The sequence below is a fragment of the Esox lucius genome, chromosome 6 (genome assembly GCF_011004845.1).
Source record: "Esox lucius isolate fEsoLuc1 chromosome 6, fEsoLuc1.pri, whole genome shotgun sequence".
NCBI classification, from domain to species: domain Eukaryota; kingdom Metazoa; phylum Chordata; class Actinopteri; order Esociformes; family Esocidae; genus Esox; species Esox lucius.
This window is the reverse complement of record NC_047574.1, coordinates 20,112,840-20,134,233: the sequence shown is the minus strand read 5'-3', so window position 1 is coordinate 20,134,233 and position 21,394 is coordinate 20,112,840. Positions and strand designations below refer to the sequence as shown.

The window sequence follows — 21,394 nt, the reverse complement described above, 5'->3', positions numbered from 1 at the left end:
TATGTAGGTGTGTGCTTGGTACTGAAGGGTGGTTATTTAGGATGAGTGTCTTAAGGTCAGTGCATTTCTGCGTGGGGAGGGTTGATCTGGGTGGTCTGTGTATCAGGTGCCAGGGAGGATTCTGGAGTTTTGGACCTGTTGAAGTCCGCTTGTGAGTTTGCTGGGGAGGAGAAGGGTGCGGTGGTCCGGTTGAGAAGTGACGAGGAAACGGGAGATTTTCAGTCCTCAAGTGGGAGATGTACTGAAACCTTGGAGATGTTGTACTGAAACCTTGGAGATGTTGTACTGAAACCTTGGAGATGTTGTACTTAAACCTTGGAGATGTTGTACTGAAACCTTGGAGATGTTGTACTTAAACCTTGGAGATGTTGCAGAGGTAATTCATCTGGGCAGTAGGTGTTTATTTTCCTTGTGAAAACACTGGCAAGACCTGACAGCCTTGTGATGTCGCACCCTAGTAACTCCTTGTTTTTATATTAGGTACCTGCAAAGTCAGTCACCATTGTATAGTTGCCGAAATGCCTATACCTCATTGCAAGTGTACCAACTGAGATGTCTTGTAAGATGGCTAGAAGAAATGTAATGAAGACATTTTAAGAAACTGGACAAGTTGAAGACAGACAATGCAATGGAAACCCCCAAAGGTTGTCTGCATATGAAGAACTACATCTCACTTCCGAGCTTGATCTCAACATTGTTTTGCGTTTCCTTTAATGCAACCATATTCTATTTTAACAAATAAACACTCAGACAAATGGCTTTAAAAGAACCTGTGGTGGCAGAAGACTTTTGAACGTAGAAATGTCAAATGTCAAATAATCTGAAATGGAGAGCAGGCCTGAGTCTGCGGCACAGAGGAGGTTTTTGGTGACTTTGGCCTGGGCTGTTCTGATGCTGTGATCCTCATCTACCATGTTGAATTGTAACGGTGTAATGTCAAGATCACGTCTCGGCTAAATAGTGGCTAAATAGTGCCACATCTGTGGCATTATGCTGTGTGATGGAACTACACATTTTAGAGTGGTCTTTTATTGTGGACCAGCCTAAGGCACACCTGTGCAGTAATCATGCTGTCTAATCAGCATCTTGATATACCACACCTGTGAGGTGGATGGATTCTCTCGGTAAAGGAGAAGTGCTCACTAACACAGATTTAGACAAATTTGTGAACAATATTTGAGAGAAATAGGCCTTTTGTGTACATTGAGAAAGTCTTAGATCTCTGAGTTCAGCTCATGATAAATGGGGGCAAAAACACAATTGTTGTGTTTTTAATTTTGTTCAGTGTATATTGATGTTGCTGTGTTTGTGATAGCACCGGCCAGTGTTTCATCTGTATGGAAATTCATAAATGGAACACAAGTGGATTCACATACACACAAACACACACACATGTTTATAAGTACACACACAAAGGGACATACACTCACACTTCTACACACACCTCGCAAGCACATCCAGGTTTCCTTCCCTGACACAGCCAGGTAGCCATGATGAGGTCACCACCAGGGCACCGTAGAATCACACTCCAAAACGCCAGCCTGTTCCCTGTGAAGTGCTCTTTTATTTTCTTACCAGGGCCTGTAAGGTGTCTGTAGTCAAAAGCAGTGCCCTTCTGTGCGTAGGGAATAGGATTTTATTTGGGACACCGACAGTGGTCTCACAGCACGCTTGACAGACCAGGACCCAGACACACACTGCCAAACAGTCTGCACAGTGACTCTGCTTGAAGTCCATTACTAGAGCCCCTCCAGTCGAAAACCATCAGTACCGTACGGCCAGGCCACAGCACTGTTGAGAAAGGAGAGAGGGGGCAAGAAGAAAATGGAGGAAGAAAGAGGGGTGTTAGAGAAAGGATAGAAGAGATAAAGGGAGAACAACATTGGTCCCATCTGGTGCAAGACCAAACACTACATTCCACAATATTGACCGTATACATGTACCAAAGATGGCAGTGCTAATGTGATGTTTTGGGGATGCTTTGCTCCACAAGAACCTAGAGGACTTGCCATCAGTAAATTCTGCTCTGTATCAGAGATTGTAAAGAGAATGTCAGGCCATCTGCCCGTGAGATGGGTCTGAAGCACGCCTAGGTATTGCAGCAAGACAGTAATCAAGAACTTAATAAAGTCTATATGATAATTGAGGAAGACCAATACATTTAAATGGATTGAATGGTCTAGAAAATGACCAGACAGAAATGTTAAAAGTTATCAACAGGAATATGGAAATCTGTTTAAGGACAACAGGAAGCGTTTGGCTGCTGACATTGTTCAAAACAACTTCTTTACTTTTATTGTCTTATCCTAGTCCAAAACATATACAAACACTAAGGAGCATTCTAGGGAATTGGACCATTGGCTTTCATTCTTTCCCAGAGTCTCAGCAAATCTCAAACTGTAAACACATTCAAATGAATGAAGGATGCGAACCGGACCGGTGTTAGTAGGGAAATGGGAAGAGGTGCATGTTTGGGCTGAGGTGCGTGTTTAATGTGTTTTCTTTTTTTACATTGAAACATCTGCAATTAGGGTCAAATGTTAAAAACTGCTGAAATTGCGATTGATTTACTTATCTACATTAAACCATGTATGGAGAGCACACATCACAACGGCCTTCATAATCTATCCAGGCTTTCGTTGGTTTGTAAGTCTTTTCACACTTGTTCATGCCACTACCTGACAGACATACGTTTGAGATATTTACCCAGTAGGTCTGTATGGTCCTTATGCAGTGTCTTTTTTATATTTTCATGTAGTTCCTGAGGGGGCTGAAACTGTGGACTTTTTTAAAAGGGTTGTTAAAACATATCTTTTTAGTGTTGCTTTACCCTAGGGTGCTTTTAGTCATCCAGTTAATTTAGCTCGTATTGTTTGTGAAATTATCGTTTTATCGTTTCTATTTATTTTCCAGCTAAGCACATTGTGTTTCCTCTGTCTGAAATAAGTAATATTTTATTTTATTTCTCAAGAGATCAAAGTTATTAATGCCCCTGAAGATTTGTATCAATACAGTTTGGCCAAATAAAATCTCCTTGAGCATTTTTAAACATTTAGTTAGTAAACAAACAAAAAAACTCCTGGACTGTAGAACAGAGGTTTCAGTCATTGAATATTGCCCAGACTAAACCATGCTGTTTCATATTCCAGATGTATTATGTTTTGTATTGGATTTTCAGCTGTTTCACCAGAAGGTGTTATACACCACCAGCGTAGTTGTGATTTGATGTGCACTTCACTTCTGGTTCTTCAATTTGTTCAACACCGCAGCCAAATGGGAATAGGGAGTAGAGGGACGTGTAGCATTTAGCCAAATATTTTTGTAAAGGGTCTGCTGTAGACAGAGAAAAATCTGAGAAATATTCATTGTGGTTTTAATTTTAAATGTGAACGTGTTGTAAGTAGCGAGTCACAAATACAGTAATCTCACAAAAGTGAGTACACCCCCCACATTTTTGTAAGTATTTGATTATATCTTTCCTCAAACGGAAGGTGGAAGAACGCAAGGTCTTTAACATCCACCAGCTCCGTGATGTTATCATGGAGGAGTGGAAGAGGACTCCAGTGGCAATCTGTGAAGCTCTGGTGAACGCCATGTCCAAGAGGGTTAAGGCAGTGCTGGAAAATAATGGTGGCCACACAAAAATATTGACACTTTAGGCTCAATTTTGACCTTTTTCACTTAGGGGTGTACTAAATTTTGTTGCCAGAGGTTTAAACATTAATGACTGTGTGTTGAGTTATTTTGATGTGACAGCAAATTTACATTGTTATACAAGCTGTACACTCATTACTTCACATTGTAGCAAAGTGTAATTTCTTCATTGTTGTCACATGAAAATATATAATCAAATATTAACAAAAATGTGGGGGGTGTACTCATTTCTGTGAGTTACTGTATTTGTGACTCGCTACTTACAACACGTTCACATTTAAAATTAACACCACAATTAATATTTCTCAGATTTTTCTCTGTCTACAGCACACCCTTTACACAAATATTTGTCTATAGTCGATAGTAGTAGTCAAATAAAAATCCCTGTTAAGTAATATATGCGTATGGTTTCACAAACATATGTCAAAAACCCAAAACAAATGATGAACCATTAACAAAAACAAAGGATGATAAGAAATTTTTGTATCACCGTTTTTTATGTTTTTGTGAATTATCACAGCATTTGTCACCTGCATTTTACAGATTTGTGACTTTCATTACATTTGTGAGTGGCCTTACATATTTGCATATGTGCATACTTAAATTGATGATGACAAACACACATTTGAGAAAATATTGGTTTAAGTAACATATAGTTTTTTGCTAGTCTGTCATTACATCTAGTGAAGCACCAAGGGAGATATTCAGACAATATTAATATTGGTATTAACACATTAGCAACTCTATAAGGACATTTGGTTGATACGGTAGTCAGCTTTTCTCAATGTGTAACTAGCTTGTAATTTTTTTAACTACTTCTGGCATGCAGTAACATTACCTTAGCTTGTTGTTCTTTTAACTACTTCTGGCATGCAGTAACATTACATTAGCTTGTTAGCTCATTTCATCCTCGGCTCGATTATATTGTCTATTAAGTGACTTGACGGAGTAGAAAGACTGGCAATATTCAATAAGCTATGATGGTAACTTGATAGCCATCTGCGACCAATTTATGTGTTCAATTGTGTTCAAAGTCAATGTTCGTCTTGACCGTTTCAATATTAATGTCCACATAATGCTGGTGAGCTGTCAAAACTGAACACATTATTTATACAAGTAATTATGCGATATGTTATTTTGAAAGTACGTTTCGAACATATTGGGGGTTCTGGAGACTAAGCATAACCAGAGCTACGGAGGTCCTAACCTGGATTCTCTATGCAACTGATCCCTAAAACGGGACTCACAAATATGCAACGCTACTCACAAATATGCAGCGGCCCTGACAACTATGTGGAACCCCTCACAAATATGTAAGGCCACTAACAGAAGTAATGCAAGTTACACATCTGTAAAATGCAGGTCATAAATGCTGTAACATTCACAAAAACATGCTCGAATATTAAAAGCGGTCATACATTTATTTGCAAATCATCCTTTGTTTTTGTTAGTGATTAGTTTGTTTTTGGATTTGACATACGCTTGTGAAACTATATGCATATCTTTCTTGACTGTGATTTTTATTTGGCAGTTGTATTATATATTTCTGACTTGCTACTCACAAGGTTAACATACATCTTTTTTATTTCTATCTCCATATGTTCTTCTGTCACTGGTCACCGTTTTGTGTTCCACCATCACCCACACAATTCTGGTGCCTCGTCCCTCTCCCCTTCTCTACTCACTCTTCAATCCAAATTAGAGGGATCACTGTTAATCACACAGTAAATGTAAACATACTCAGAATAGTTTTAATTGTGCCACACGACATATAGGGGCCGAACAAGCAAATATTTACTATGTGTGGTTAGCATATAAGAGAATGGAGTATGTATATGGGGTGATTATAACATTTAAATGGATTTATAGTTTTAATATACTAATTCTCGGTGCAGGGAGATGAGCAGAATTTTGAGTCGAACTGTTAGCATTTTGGAGGTGGCTTGCATACTGTGATGCGTGCTACTTAATTCCTTTTGTTTCCCTTCTTCTCAGGCTACAGATGCTGATATTGGTACCTTTGGCGCAGTGCTGTATTACTTCAGTGATGAGCCTGACCAGTAAGTGACCCCTAAATACAGTGACCTCTAGAATTATTCCCCACATTGGTAAAGACAGGTAAACATTGTCATTGTTGTTCATTACCTTGATTTTCGAAACATGGGAGAAATATTACAATTATATTTAGAAAACTCCAGGCACTGATTCATTGATTAGAGTAGTGGCTTTCTTCTGGCAAGATGTCCCAGTAGCTTGTCGCAAGGAGGTGATGTGTCATTGTAGTTTTGGAGTCTGTGTGTCACCATGATTCAACTGACTAACTGTGATCCATGGATAGTTTTTAGCTTTCAAACTGCCCTCCTCATTCTACATGGGGGCAAAATAAACTTGTGGCCTCTTCCAGACAGGTTAATTTAAACTTCTTAAGTATTGCCCTAATAGTGGAGATGGGTATTTTCAGTTGTGTAGCTATTGTTTTTTTCGATTTATATTTGCATGATTTATGAAGGTCAACAATATTTTGTCTGATGTGATTTGTGTTCTCTGACCTTCCTTTATAAATAGATGACAAAAGGAGTTTGATATGTGTGTTAGTTCATGTGAGAAACAGGAATTCCAGTGAAAGACACTCGATAGTTCCTAATGACTCAGATTAACAGATTTATACATAAAAGGTAAAATTCTTCTCTTAGATTTGGTTAGTAAGAGTTCATAGAGGTTCCAAAAGATGTAATTTCTTGATTTTCTTTTCTTTGAACAATTTTACCTAAATTAAAGGCATATTTCTCAAATGTTGAGTGCATAACAACAGTTAAAATGTTCTGGTCTTTTCAGCTCATCTTTACCAAGGGGTTAATACATCTTAGTGGTCACTGCACATTAAGACACAATATCAAGTAACTGTGCCACTTTTTTTTAGCCTAAGACCAACATTTAAAAGTATTGAAAATAGATAACTCACAACTGTTGAATGGTTGTTCTAATTGTCCCGTCACATGCCAGGTTTTCATTGGACGCTGAGACTGGCTGGGTGCTTCTGCGGGGCAGTCTGGACTACGAGCTGATGCAGCGCTTCACCCTCACCCTGCTGGCCAGGGACGGGGGCGGGCAGGAGACCACGGGCAGGCTCAGAGTCAACGTGCTGGATGTCAATGACAACACACCCCTCTTCCAGAAGGAGGCGTACATAGGCTCGCTGAGAGAGAACGAACAGGCCGTGCAGCAGGTGGCCCGAGTCAGGGTGAGGACGCACACACACACGTTTACGTTTTACTATATATCTCGTTCCCATTCCAACTCCTTTTCACCCCAAATCTAACAGTAGATCCATAAGGGCCACCCCAGGAAGCTCAATCGCACCATTTCTGAAGCACACCCCGTGGGATAGGAATCCCTGCTACGCTTTCCAGTGCTTGTTTTCTCATGTACTGAAACCAGTAATATATGAATCCATCATAATCTTGCCAAGCAAGCGAAATACACTATAATTTAGCATGAGAATTGACAAATTGACTTGAAAGCGGGCAGGATACCCACTAAATTGTGACATTTTGAACAACAGAACAATCGGAAGGAGGAAGATTAGTGGGGGGGGGGCGCGTAGGGCAGTGGACACTTCAGTTTGGGCTACATGTATGCAGCCTACACACTACAAGGTGGTACATGATGAAAGTGAGAGTCCTTTACGTATTTGTGACCACGCTTGGTAAGTTGTGTACCAGTAACACACTGTCCTTTTACGCCCAAAGCCAATATCTAGCCACGCGGGCCCGACTCGACCCGTTGCAGGAACTCCGCCCTGCTTTTTGTGCCCCGTCTGTGTGTTTGTTTGTGTGCACGTCGTGCGTGCGAGTGGGGACTGAATGCTCGGATTGCTGCGTTTGATTAGACCGAGCTAACCTAAAACACTCCGGTTATTAATATGATGCCTGAGAGAAATAGGGAAGCCAGTGAGCAGAAACTGTGTGTGTCAGCGGGTCTGTTTTTTTTTTTGCCAAGGACCGGACCCCCAAGCCTCGGAAAAACACTGGAGCAAAAAAAAAAACAGAAAAAACAAAGAGGGAGGCATGAAGACTGACATTGAGAGAGAGGTAGAGAGAGAAAAGACGGTGAGGAGAGAGGGAGAAAGACAGAGAGAACGGTAACCTTGGAGATATAAAAGAAAGCACGCAGAGAGGTGACAAGGGACGCACTGTGAGGCAAAACAACCAGAAACGTTTTTCCCTTTCAGCCCCATGCACATCAGCCCTGTGTCTTTCTCTCCACAAACAATGCTTTGCCTTCGCCTCCCACATCTCATGCCTTCCGGTCTCTGTTTCCCCCTTTCCACTACTCCTTTCCCAATATTCTCCCCTCTTTACTCTGTGTTTGTATTTCACCCACCTCTCAATTGGTCATGTGTGAATTTATTTTTACCCCTTATAATAATGTATATTGGCTAGTCAAAGTATTCACACCCATTGCACTGCTTTCACATTTTGCTGCCTTTGAATCGTATCTCAAAAGAAATGTATTACTGTTTCCTACAGATCTACACAACCCGACATTTTGTAAATGGAAGAACAGTTCTGAAAATGTTCCTCAAATAACATTTTATGACATCCAATTTGTCCTTGCCTCTTCGCAACAACGACAAAGCAGATACGGGACAGTCAAACATCGAAATGACTCCTCCAAGCACGTCTCACCGAACCGTTCTCCTTATCACACTGCCCACTCAATCAGGACGTTTACACCAGCACAGTCAAGCTAAAGGTGAACACATTCCCCAGCCAACAACTACAATTAAGCTAAAAGGCAGTTGACATACCACAAGGAGATGCTAGGACAAGACAGGTCAAGGCAACCCTTTTCTGACATTTTGTCACCCTCTGACAAATTGTTAGTATGCCGTGACCAGGACTCAAACCCTTAGTTGCAATGGCGCAGTGGTACTGCGAGTGAGTGAATTAAACTACCGCGTCTAACAGGGCAGCAACTGTAGGGCAGTATATCCACTGTTTTTCTCAGTAGCGGCATTTGGTAAACATTGATGGACAAGTCAGGACACCCAACACCTCTTGGAAAGGGTGTCTTTGAAATGTCTGTAATTTAATTGATAATACATAACTCTATCCCACGGTAAGGTTTTTGGAAGTTTGAGTCTGGTTTTCCTTCTAAATTTGTAAAATAGGATTTGCTCCCTTCATATTAATTCTGATAATGACAAACTCCACAGAAAATACCCATAACGTAAAAAATATATTTATCAATGTACTGCTATGGATTTATATATAGTGCTATGGATATGACCATTGACTTTCATTTAGACCTAAAACTTTATTTTATTCGTTGTGGTCTTGTAGTGTCGCTCAAAGCTGGAATCCTTAACAATAAACCTGCCATATTTGTTTGCAGTATTCGAACCACAAAGATGATACAGCAAACCATGAGCGCTCTCTCCTCATTGTATGTGCAGAAGAACAGCAGGATGTGTACTGCAGTCTTTTGTTTTCACCACACTGCTTGACGTACCTCATCATTGTCTCATCCGCAAAGCAACAAAACAATAACAGAGGTCCCAGGGAGGACAGTTCCCTCTAATCCGGATTCCATCTTTAACGGCCTTCTTGCCAAATGGAAGATTTGAAATTATTATTTTTGCCGCAGCACTCCTTCTTTTCACAGGCTTCATTCAATTTTGTTTTTTGTGTATGGAATGCAATGTTTCTAGATCCTATTTTCAAGTATGTATAGATCGGTAGGCCTAAGAAAAATCCAATGTTATCCCTTTTTAGATGGAATTTTAAGGTAGCAAAATATGGAGATAGTTGCAGTTGGTGTGGACTTCCATCGTGGCACTGTGTTCGAAACTAGATTGAGCGAGGGGAAATAATCTGAAGGTAGACAAGTTAGAGAAAGACAAACTGTATAGAGGAAAGTTAGAATTGAAGGGATACTTTTACATTTCCTATGGAGTAATGGCCTTCTCAAAGAGAAGCAACAAGTGGCCTATTGTGATCCAGTGGTCACCGTTGAAAATCTACTGACTCAGCAAGGGTTTGAATCAGACCCACTGCTCTTCCAGCAAAAAAACATTCTTCTCTGTATTTCCCCATTGACTTATTTTACAACAAAGCATAAAGAACGTCTTTCCATAGTCATAAACAAGTCATAATGATACCAAAGAAAGTGCCAGTGTCCCAGGAATAATTTTCTATTCAGTCCGATTGTGGTTTTGGACAGTTCTATTGTTGTGCGGATTAGTCTCAAATGTGACACCCAAAGACACATGCGCATACATTCATGTATACACACACACACACACGCACGCCGGTTTTTCCGTCCCTTGCTGTGCCACTCCGCTGGTGTTCATCCAGTGTTAACAGCTGCATATTTAATAATTGCCTAATAACACACTGACTGACTGACAGCCATCTGTCTGATCCTCTGGCTCCCACGCTGTGACGCCCTCCTCAGCAACGTACGCATACAGACCCTGTCGGCCTCATTCAAGCGAAATCACATTATCGCTCGTCTCTCTCGCTCACTTAGCTCACCAAATCACTCTGTTCTCTCTCTCCGTCTTCAACGTCCCTCTCTGTCAAATTCAAATTGCTTTAATGGCATAAACTCCATTAAAGATGCATTCCGGGACTTTTGCGAATAACAAGATATTTTTTTATCCTCCAATTATGTGCCCGATGTGTTTTCATGACACAGCCCACATATTTTCGGGGGGGGGGGGGGGGGGGGGGGGGGTTGGCTGAACAGCGCCACGTTGAAAACCAGTGGTCCAAAATCACAGAAAGATGTTTGAAATGAACATGGCCAAAGCATTGATGTTACAACTGATCTCCAATGATGTACATTGCAAGTATGTACATTAGAAGAAGTAACCTGTTATCTTCTTCTCAGGCTATCGATGACGACTCTCCGCCCAATAACGTGCTGACCTACACCATCACGGTGGCGTCGGCGTTCCCGAATTACTTCCTCATCACCATGGTGGAGGGCTATGCAGGTCAGCAACACATGCACACACACACACACACACACACACTCAACTGAATGTCGCAGAGTTGGTAGAACATAGTGCTTACAATGCTGTTTCAATGAGGTGTGGACTCCAACCTCATGTGGGGCCAATATAAATACATAATTATGCAACTTCATGCACTGACTACTGGAAGTAGCTATGCATAACACCTAAATATAAACATATGGATTAAAATTACCTCAGCATTTATGATACACCAGCATGTCAAAACATATTTATATTTGGTTATTTACATAATGATTAGTTATTACAAGTGTTACTGTAAATGTGTTTAATTCATATTAATGGGACAAATATATGAAGTTGTTTTATTATGGTTGTAAACCTTAGTCTGCAGTCCTACACACATTCAGACCTCTTTCTATTGCTCTCTCTCTCACTCTGTTTCCCTTCTCTCCCACTTCAGGGCAGTTGACTTGGGATCATACTATCTTCTATTTTGCTCATGATGAGCCCATTGTCTTACTGAAAGCTAAATTGACATCTGTCTGATAATATACGTGTGTCATCTCCCACAGCCACTGAGCTCACTGAGACTCTTAAACTCAGGGTCACCAGGACTGGTGATAAACAACAAACTTGCCCTAAATACGTTGCATTTTGATAGAAACATTCTCTGAGAATTAAACCTCAACTGAAGTTGTGCCTGAAGACGTGACCATTATGTTGAAAAAGATGAAGTCCTGAAGTAAAATGATCAAGATGCATATTGCCAAAGTTCAATCCTATTTTGATTACTCAGCAAAGAAAAAGCTAGTGAAACTGCAACTGGCAGAGCAGCATGCCATGTCCTCAACAGCATACACATAAAACTGTTCCAGTCTTTTACAAACATTAAATGTGATGAAATGTCTTAATGGTATGTTTGCATCCACTTCAAACAGACAAACATACCCCACCAGATATGCCATAATGGGTTTCTTAACTGTAATCAAATCAGGTTTAATGTGTTGTTCAAGTAGCCATGTCACTGTGGGATTCTCTGCCACCAGAGGTTACTCAGGCAGAACACAAGTTTAGCTTTGAAAAACAACGAGTTGCATGAGAGCACATATCTTTTTCTCTGTAAGAATATGAAATGCATATATATTGTTAATATATTATATATAATATATTACCATAATATAGTATTACTATATATAATAAACCTTAGTCTGCAGTCCTACACACATTGAATCCTCTTCTTATTGCTCATATTCCCTTTATATGTCTTCCTCTCCTGTCCACAGTGATCAGTGTGATAAGACCTCTGGACTATGAGATGGTCCCTGGAGGAATGATCTACCTTAATGTGATGGCCAAAGATAGGGGCAACCCAGCCCTCAACAGCAGTGTCTCTGTTACCGTGGAGCTGTTTGTGAGTACATCACACCCCCATCTATTATTTGGTTTCATCCAGCACTCTGAGAACTCGTAACAGCATGTTGGTCAATTCCAAGGGAAGTCAGTCAATTCAAAAAGTGATTCGTATTGGGAATGGAAGTTTTAGATTATTGTGACCTTGTCCCCAGGCAATTGATTGGTCGGTAGTCTAAGCTAATTAAACAAATGCCCAATGAGGCGTGAATTTCTCACTACTTTTTATTGACTGATTAAGGCCAAGTTTGATATTCTCATTCCAATCCTTCTTCTAATTTGGGCGGATGTTTTTGGGGACCTGATTAGGTTTATTGAGAAGGCATTGAAAAATGTGTACACTGTCATAGTCAATTAGGCGATATTTACACAGGCAGCCCATTTCGGATAAACATTTTCACTAGTTTTACGCACGTTTTTCCAATCAGATTAACTCTGAAAAAGATCTTCTTTGAAAACATCCATCATTATTAGTGAAAGGTTAGTTAGAGGGAAAAGATCAGAATTGGACTGTCTGTTTACAATTAAGCCTTACTAAATCAGGTTTGTAGTTATAGTACTTCCTGAATTAATTGAATCTGTCCTAACCCTGCCATGTACTAATTTCTTTACAATGTTTTAATGTTGCGAACAGCTAGACTATAGTACAGTCATAGTTTCAAAAGTATAAAAGCATTTCAGATGTTATTAGCTATGTACACTGTGTTAGTAGTTACAATTATGAATACAAATGTATATTAAGACATGAATATTGTTTACAATGTTGGATGTACTCGGCTGGTTTCCTTTTTCATATGGCTCTTGGTAACAAATTTAGCTGCTATGATCGCGCATTGAATTTGATATCAAATTATTTGTGGCTTTGTATGATCTGAAGGAAATATTTATCTCTAATATGGTCATGGATTCTGGCAGTAGGTTTAGAAGTGCAGTTCCATTGCCAACTCATTTTGTGGGCAGTTAGCACATTTGGTTGGAACAGTGGGGCTTTTAGGGGTTGGTTTAGGTTTGTGAGCAGGGCCCTAAAAGCTGATTGACTTAGGGGGATCTCTTCTACTCAAATCCCTGTAGATGTGGGCTTTGTTATCGAAGGTTTGAGAATCACCTTCCTTCAGGTGATTGTGGAATTTACAGATCTTTTCTGGATTCTAATAATTAGTAGGTATAGTATAAATTCAGCTTTGCATGCATTTATTGTGGTTTGGGTTTGTACTGTGAGAATACTTTTGTTATGCTGAAGCTCAATTGGGCACCCACCCCATTTTGGGAACTCTCATTATGGTAACTGAACCACATAACTCACAACCGTAGAGGTTCAATTATGGATTGCTGTTTTTCAAGCGAAATTCTAATTGGGATGTTGACTTGTTGAAATTACCTGTGGTGTTAATTTTATGGCCGAGGAAGGTGTAAATGTTTGTTGGCTCTGGGGCTATGGGGTCTATGTAGAATGTATGTTTGTGGTCCTTGTAGCTGGACCTTCTGTAGATTTTGTTTTTTTTGTCTTAGATGCTCCAGTTTTACAGAGGTGTTTCTCTAGGCCCTTTGGTATTATTTGTTACTAATATTTCACCAGGTGAGTATGACTCTGAACACATTTTCATTCAAAGTAACAACCAGGGGTACAAATAAGATGGCCCTGATCAGGGGCCTACCGTCACAGGATTTGACCTTTCAACCTTTCGGGTTCTGTTCAGATACACTAGACTACTATGTCGCTCCAGAAGAGCCAGTTCACCTGAGGACTGAAGTACCAGAACGACTGCAATCAATATACTTATTATTTCTAATAGACCAAGGCTGGATGCAGCAAACCTTCCCTGTGCCTCGACCATCTCATGAATATAAAGATTGGCGCTCTGGCTTTAGCTCACCCCCCGATCCTGAGTGAAGGCATTTTTGTGTTTGTTCCCAATTTTATTGGCACCCTTATTTTTTTTGTACATTGACTAAATAATATTGGATTTTCTGCCCCCTCTCAAAACACTTTCCATTCACGGGAAGAGCTTGTCTTGTTTTGTTCGGGTGTCAAGTTGAGGTGTGTAGAGTGTAAACATGGTCTGTCGTGGGGGATATGGGCAAGAAACCCATTCGTTTTTTTTTTTTTAGGATATTTTCACTTACGACATTTGGAGTCTGCTGTAGATGACAGAGCTACGAATTTTCCAGAAGTTGCTGTTCATGCAGATTCCATTGTAATTACAGAGGTCAAGTGTGTCTACACTTTTGTGGATTGAAGTGATCAGACCTCGGTTCCAAATTGTGCGGGGAGAAGCAAGAGCTGAAGAGAATGTTGAAGAGTTTAAGAATGGCTACTCCGGTTTTATGATCTGTGAATTGGAGTTTAAACCATCAACAGCAAACACCTTCTATCCACGAGCATTGCTTGACTGAAGTATGTTCTGATTTTGCTCCGGTCTGAAAGAAGTGTAATGGGCTGACTGTCAGTGCTCTTAGAGAGGGGAATACTGCCACCTCCAGGTAAGTTAATGTCCACTTGTGTGCTAAGGATGGTTCTTGTCCAGTTGTAGCGTTTATGTCACTAGGAACTGGTACATTAGCATGGTCCTGGAATTGATTGACCTCTCTCCTGAATGGAGAAACTGTCTTGGTTAAAGTACAGGGATTCTGCAGGGTCATATATGTAGTGCACAGGATGACATGTCCCTTTGTTTCTAATCAAATTTGATATTTTTCTGTTTTGATGATTTTAATAGAGTGTGTCAGGTCTGATGGATACCAAAATAGCTTGCCCCCATGCATTTCAAACTAGTGTGACTCCTGGTGGAATAGTAGATATGACTACCAGCTCTCTAATATAGAGGTCAACCACTGAATCAATCTCCTCTAGTCATGTTTCTTGTCTGTATTTACAACATAGTTGTTACAGTACATCCTGGTGTTTTAGAGTTTTAGGGCTGAGGCCTAGGACCTCAAATCTTCTATGTTCCCAAATGTTCTTTCTTTCTCTGTCTCTTTCTTGCTCTCTCTCTCTCTCTCTCTTTGTTTCACTTTCTGTATCTCTCCATTTCCTCTCTTTGTCTGTTGCTATCTCTCCCATAGCAACAGACACAGTCTGTACTCTCATCATATATCTCTCAATCTGGCTCTGAACTCTCTCTTCCTCTTACTCTCTCCCACTCTCTTTCTTTTTGTCAGTCAATCTTTCTGTATTTCTGTCCCTGTTTATTTTCCTCCACCTCTCTCTGTCATCAGTGAGTCTCCCATAAATACTCCCACATGCTGAGGCTACAGCTGGTACTCATAGTCCACCTCCCATCAGAGACTTTCCAAATAAATGAATATATATGACTTCACAATAACACAAACTCACACACACACACACACATACACACTCTGGAAGCTGGGTGTCTCAAACCCTGCTGGTATGATGCCTTGGTAATCAGAGCCATAATAAAGAAACAGAGATATATATCAGACATGCATCCTCAGCTAGCTTTTGAGTTATCCTGCTGGAATCCAGAAAGATCCCAAAGACAACTGCCTTACATTGACTACAGCACATTCTTCTACCCCCGGGCATGACACCCTCAGAATACCTCTACAATTACATTAGACACCATCTGCACAAAGACATACAATTGCAAGCACGTTGTGTATAGCATATGCATCAAATTCATTCCATAGAGGCCAGAGCATCTGAAGCCTTTTATGAAATTAGAATATATTATTTACTTATTTACTATTTGACCAAATCATCTGTTTTGTTCTCCCTTAGGATGAGAATGACAACCCGCCAGAGTTCAGCAAGCCAATCTACATTGTCAATGTCCCTGAGAACATCATTGCAGGTGTGTTTGGAGTCGTCAAATAACTTGGAGTCATCATTCAACTATTTATATTCATACCCTTGGAGTATCCCCTCTCATATGTTTTTATGGGACTTCTAAGTGCTTAGCGAGCCACTGCTGTTAAATGATTTTGGTGGTCCAGAACATGGCGCACCGTTATGGTGATGCATTCTCATGCATGTATTCAGAGGACTCTTTCATCCCAAACAATAGATTTGTTTCCAATCGCTGGAGGAAATGAGATATTTGACTACTCCCCCATCCGTCAGAGTGGCTGTATACACACACACACGCATGCACTCACACAATCTCAAACCCCTTTCTCTTTCTGTCTTTTCTTATCTCTCTCTCTTTCGCTCTCTTCCCCACAAACTATGACAGAAACTCACCTACATATGTTACAGGGCCGATTTGAAAGCAAACTGAGGTTGGTGAAGTGTGGGGCTGGACCGTGGCACTAACCCAGGGGTGTTGGACCTGGGCTCTCTCAGCCAGTCATCCCCTTCCATGGGTATTGACAATGGCTCTGCCAGGCACGGACCACAGAGCCAAACAAGCTGATAATCCACTAATCCATAAACCACTCACAGCCAATCTCTGTCAGAGCGAGTGGGGGGATCCAAAGAGACGTTTTTAAAATTATAGATGCAGACGGCCAATCGCTTTTCTGTCTCCTCTGGCCGTCTCTGTTCTCATTTTTTCCTCATTCAGTGCTCTTTGGCTCTCTCTTTCTCTCTCTCGCTCTCTCTCTTTCTCTCTCTCTCTCACTCTCTCTCTCTTTCTCTCTCTGGTTCTGAGTAACCATCCTTTTCCCTCTCCTTGAATCTCGCCCCCTTGATAGTTCACTTACTCCTCACATCCCTCCCATTCTCTCATTCTAGATGTCCTGCACTCGCTGTCCTATCCTCAATGTCCCCTTCAAATTCACTTACTGTCTGTATGTCTCTCTCCCTCTCTCTCTCTCTCTCTCTCTCTCTCTTCCTCAGGGGCAACGGTTGTATTTGTGAATGCCACTGATCTGGATGCCTCCCCAGAGTTTGGACAAGCCTCTCTCATCTACTCCCTACAGGGTTCCTCCCAGTTCCGCCTCAACACTCGCTCAGGTGTGTGTGTGTGTGTGTGTGTGTGTGTGTGTGTGTGTGTGTGTGTGTGTCAGTGGTGATGGCAGTTTGGAGGTGTCAACTGTACGCCTAGCTGTCCTCTTACATCGAGGCTGCTGACATTTTTAAATAACTTTTTCGAATTTCGTTATAGAGCTCAAATATGTGTGTGTGCACCTGCTTGCTTAGTGACAACCACTTTCTCTTAATTTGTCTGTTACGTGGCTCATATACCCCCCGTCCCCCACTTTGCGGACACATATTTTAAGCTAACTGTGTTTTTTATTCGAGCAGATGTTCTGCACTCTGTAACATTTGTTGTTGCAAATGTGTTTTTGGACGTGCATTTTGTCTAATGTCTGATTGTTTTAGGAGAGATCACCACTACTGCCTTACTGGACAGAGAGCTGAAGTCAGAGTACATCCTGATTGTCAGAGCTGTGGATGGAGGGGTCGGGCCCCAACAGAAGACGGGCATTGCCACGGTAACCTGCGATTCATATAATTCTTGGAGCATTTCAATGTTGTTTTTTTTAGTCCCTCCCCCGTCACTCTTTCTGTCTTCACGGCTGTACCTGATATCAGAACAGTCCTGAGCCATTCGTTCTTCCTCCTCCAGGTCAACATCACCATCATGGACATCAACGACAATCCCCCCGTGTGGCGAGACGAGCCCTACAACGCCAACGTGGTGGAGATGAGCCCCATCAACACGGACATCATCTCTGTGAGTTCAGCTTGCCCTGACCTTGGAGACGAGGGCTCGAATATTAGGTTTTCATGTCACACGGTTACAAAATCCCTTTGGGGTCTGTCCCTTGACTTGGTAAGAGCTGAAAATGGAATGCGAATTGGAACATTAAAGGACATTTAAAAGGCATTTGACTACGAATGGAGGGTAAAAAAAATCAATGATGCCGTACGAAGTTGGAACCAGAACGAACTTACTAAACGGATTAGAGGTCAGGGACAACGTTTCTCCAGGCAATGCAAAGACCTAACACACGGCGCCATGGCAAAACGTGGACATATACACTTCAACACACAGAGGGCCTCTCAGGTGATTGTTTTGAAGTACTACGCTGACCACGGCAGTCTAGGCTGTGAATCCAGTGTCATGTGTCTGAGGAATCCTTTGGGTGACGCAAATTAGTCAGTGTTACCTGGGGAGAGAGGAGGTATTGTTGTCAGGGATTTTCTGGTCTCATCACACTCTAGTTAGATCCTAAATCAGTAAAGTTGATCTTGACAAATGTACCTCTCCCCATTTTCAGAGCAAAATTGTCAGTATGACGTTTTAATTACTTACTGTCCTATATCCAGCTTCATCAGCTGCTCAATGGTCACAGCAATACAATGCTTTGAGTTTTAGATGGATTTCAAGGCCCTGTATGTAAGATGTTTGCTCTACTTCTAGTAAAAATATAAGCAAGATTGACCAGTAGACTGCAGTTTATGTTTTAAGTTAATGTTTCAATTGTTCTTTCAATACCAAATTGTTCAGACTGCCTGAGATATTCCACGTTTAAACGTTCTTGCTTTTTCCGTCTTATCAGTTTGCATTGACTTATCTCCCCATACTCACTTTAGGCACTCCCAGTACTATTCTGTACTAATTGATACTATACTGGCCTCATTTGGTAAGGGAAGAGAAGCAGACAAAGCATTGTTATAAATTCAGTCATGTAAACCTTAGAGGCAAGATTCTCCTCAGGGCACCTTGAAGTCTGTTTTGTTATTGCTCACCAGTTCTGACCTTGACTGTAACTTCATGTTAAGGGTCTCAGTGAACTCACAGGCTGTGAAAGCGGTATTAGTGTGGAGTCAAACATACTGGACGTCATTTTAGCTCGTAAGACAGCTGGCACATCATTCAGACAGCACTGTATTCCACTGCTAAACAAACACACAGATTTGCTTTAAAGCCTGATACAACATCTGTTCTCTCATCCATGTCCAGCTGTCTGGATTAGGTAAAATATCGGATGCAGAATAACTTCCTCGAAGTCAATAGCAGCAACACAGAAGCCATGCTGATGTGTATCCCAGATCACCAGCGCCTGCAGCCATAGACCGCCACATCATTCCCGAATCCTTAGTCATCAACAATCTGGATATTCAATTTGACCATTTAATCTTACAAAAATGCCATTCTTTCACCTAAAGAACATCTCTCGCCTAAGACCCTATCTTAAGCAGAACTCCTCTCATGCGGAAAGTGTTTTCTCTCAGTGCGTTTGTTTTCTGCAGCATTTATTATGGTTATTCACTACTTGGGGGCCTCCTTGCAAACTCAATGAATAAAATACAACTCATTAAAAATAGCACTGCCAGGATCTTTTTCTCCCTTTCCAATTACAGTATCTCACAAAAGTGAGTACACCCCTCACATTTTTGCAAATATTTGATTATATATTTTCATGTGACAACACTGAAGAAATGACACTTTGCTACAATGTAAAGTAGTGAGTGTACATATGTATAACAGTGTACATTTGCTGTCCCCTCAAAATAACAACACACAGCCATTAATGTCTAAACCGCTGGCAACAAATGTGAGTACAACCCTAAGTGATGAGTTATTTTGAGGGGAAAGCAAATTTACACTGATATACAAGCTGTACACTCACTACTTTACATTGTAGCAAAGTGTCATTTCCTCAGTGTTGTCACATGAAAAGATATTTTCAGAAATGTGAGGGGTGTACTCACTTGTGATATACTGTATGTGATGTCCAATTACACAGCAGACATGTCCTCCGATGCACATCTCGACAAGCCATTTTGCACACTGCTCGCTCAACCAGGAAGTATGTACCTGCACCCATGCACTGGAGGAGAATGTATTCCCAGACAGACGACAACGATTGAACTCACTGGAGCCCAAACTAATTCAGGGACTAACGCAAAGGAATACAGCGCAAAGAGAAAGACCGGTCCAACAACAGAAGATCCAATGTCGGGCCGCAAGGAGTTTTGCATTCGCAATCTGCTGGATGCGTCAGTATACTGAACATCCGGACGCAGTGATGCAGCTTGTCTGGGAGGCAGTGACTTACGCAGTGGCATTGTGGGCGCGCTCAAGCATTGCTGTTAAAGACAAGGTAGCCACGTGTATTGTTGTCCATTGATAATGAAAAGCCACCAGGTGTTGACAACCTAGATAAGCCACCAGGCGTTGATGACATGTGTATAGACAACTAGTGAACATGGTAGCAGCCTGTTCTACTACCACGCCTACAGTATTTGCCTTGTCTGCGACCAATGCCGAAAGGAGTGTGTCCACAAGGTTTTTCCACTGCCTAAAAATGGAAAAGCACCCATTGCCAGCTAAAAAAAAAAAAATTGTTTGCCCCCTGTTCTTAGGCACACTGTGCCTCAAACAAAATTACCCCTTGTGGTTATCTATCTCTCTTATCTCATGTCAGATTTCAGTGCAGTTTTTGATGTTATTGGTGATAATTTGTTATTGAAAACACAAACTTGTTATGGCTTTACATCACTCTCCATCACATGGTTAGAGTTACTTATAAAACATAACCCAGATAGTGTTCTTCAATGGGTTTATTTCTCTCCGATGATAATAACAATTTTCATTTGATTAGCAACTCAAAAAATGTGTCCCAGAGGAGTTATGCCGTTAAAGAGCTAGGCCAACCCAGGCCAAAAGCGCCCGCTTTTTGGATGAGTAAACACTCTGCTGAATGTCACAGTGTCGGATGTATCAAGTAAACATTCTGACATTTTCATCTGTTCCTCTCTCATTGTCCTGCTGGTGTCTTTGGCAACTTGTTGTTGCTAATGAACCCCTGATTGTCCATTAATCTGCCAGGCGCCGGTGAGTGTAATTAATGGGGTCCGAGCCCTGATTAAAATGTAGCCTGCAGTCAAATGCAGTGCAAATTACCCGGCTTCTGGCTGAAGGGGAACTGAGAGAGAAATCGTCTCTGTGGAACGAGAGGGGGATGGAGAAATAGGAGAAAGCGGCGGATACGAGAGCGTCGATTGCTGCAGAAATGTTTGTCTTCCTGATTTCCCCCCTCTTCACTCCCTCCATCCCGATGCAACTAGAGAAGGGTTTGGGAGAGAACGGTGGCGGGCACACTGACATTTTGGTTGGTCGTTTTTACCATGCTGTCTCTGACTATCTTTAATTTGAGCACTTTAGTCGAACATGAGAGGAGTCGAGAGATGGATAGGAGAGGAGCGAAGATGGCAGGGGAGGAGAGGAGTCAGAGGAAAGGAGATGAGAGGGGGGAGTGAGAGGGGAGGAGTGGGGACAGGAGAGAAGAACAGGGGAAGGTGATGCAGTTAATATACAGTTACAAATGCAAACTCACCATCATCAACAGAGTGGCTGCTTTCAGTTTGCCCTCCTCTGACCAAAGCTCAATAGGTCCTGCCAGGCGACCACCTCTCCTTTGTCATGGAGT

The 21,394-nt window shown here is 41.4% G+C and overlaps 1 protein-coding gene across 8 annotated transcripts in view; it reads left to right on the top strand.

The window, feature by feature from the left end:
- cdh23 (cadherin-related 23) overlaps positions 1 to 21,394 on the top strand; it is a 306,221-nt gene that overhangs the window by 208,982 nt on the left and 75,845 nt on the right. For 7 of the 8 annotated variants that reach the window (XM_034292848.1, XM_034292850.1, XM_020047355.3 and 4 more), the window contains exons 14-21: positions 5,650 to 5,714; positions 6,658 to 6,895; positions 10,552 to 10,657; positions 11,923 to 12,050; positions 15,789 to 15,861; positions 16,848 to 16,964; positions 17,334 to 17,446; positions 17,581 to 17,688. In XM_034292848.1, coding sequence (XP_034148739.1) covers positions 5,650 to 5,714; positions 6,658 to 6,895; positions 10,552 to 10,657; positions 11,923 to 12,050; positions 15,789 to 15,861; positions 16,848 to 16,964; positions 17,334 to 17,446; positions 17,581 to 17,688 — 948 coding nt within the window. Of the gene's footprint in view, positions 1 to 5,649; positions 5,715 to 6,657; positions 6,896 to 8,321; positions 8,410 to 10,551; positions 10,658 to 11,922; positions 12,051 to 15,788; positions 15,862 to 16,847; positions 16,965 to 17,333; positions 17,447 to 17,580; positions 17,689 to 21,394 lie in introns of those variants that run through there. The other variant, XM_034292852.1, reaches the window with a different exon arrangement.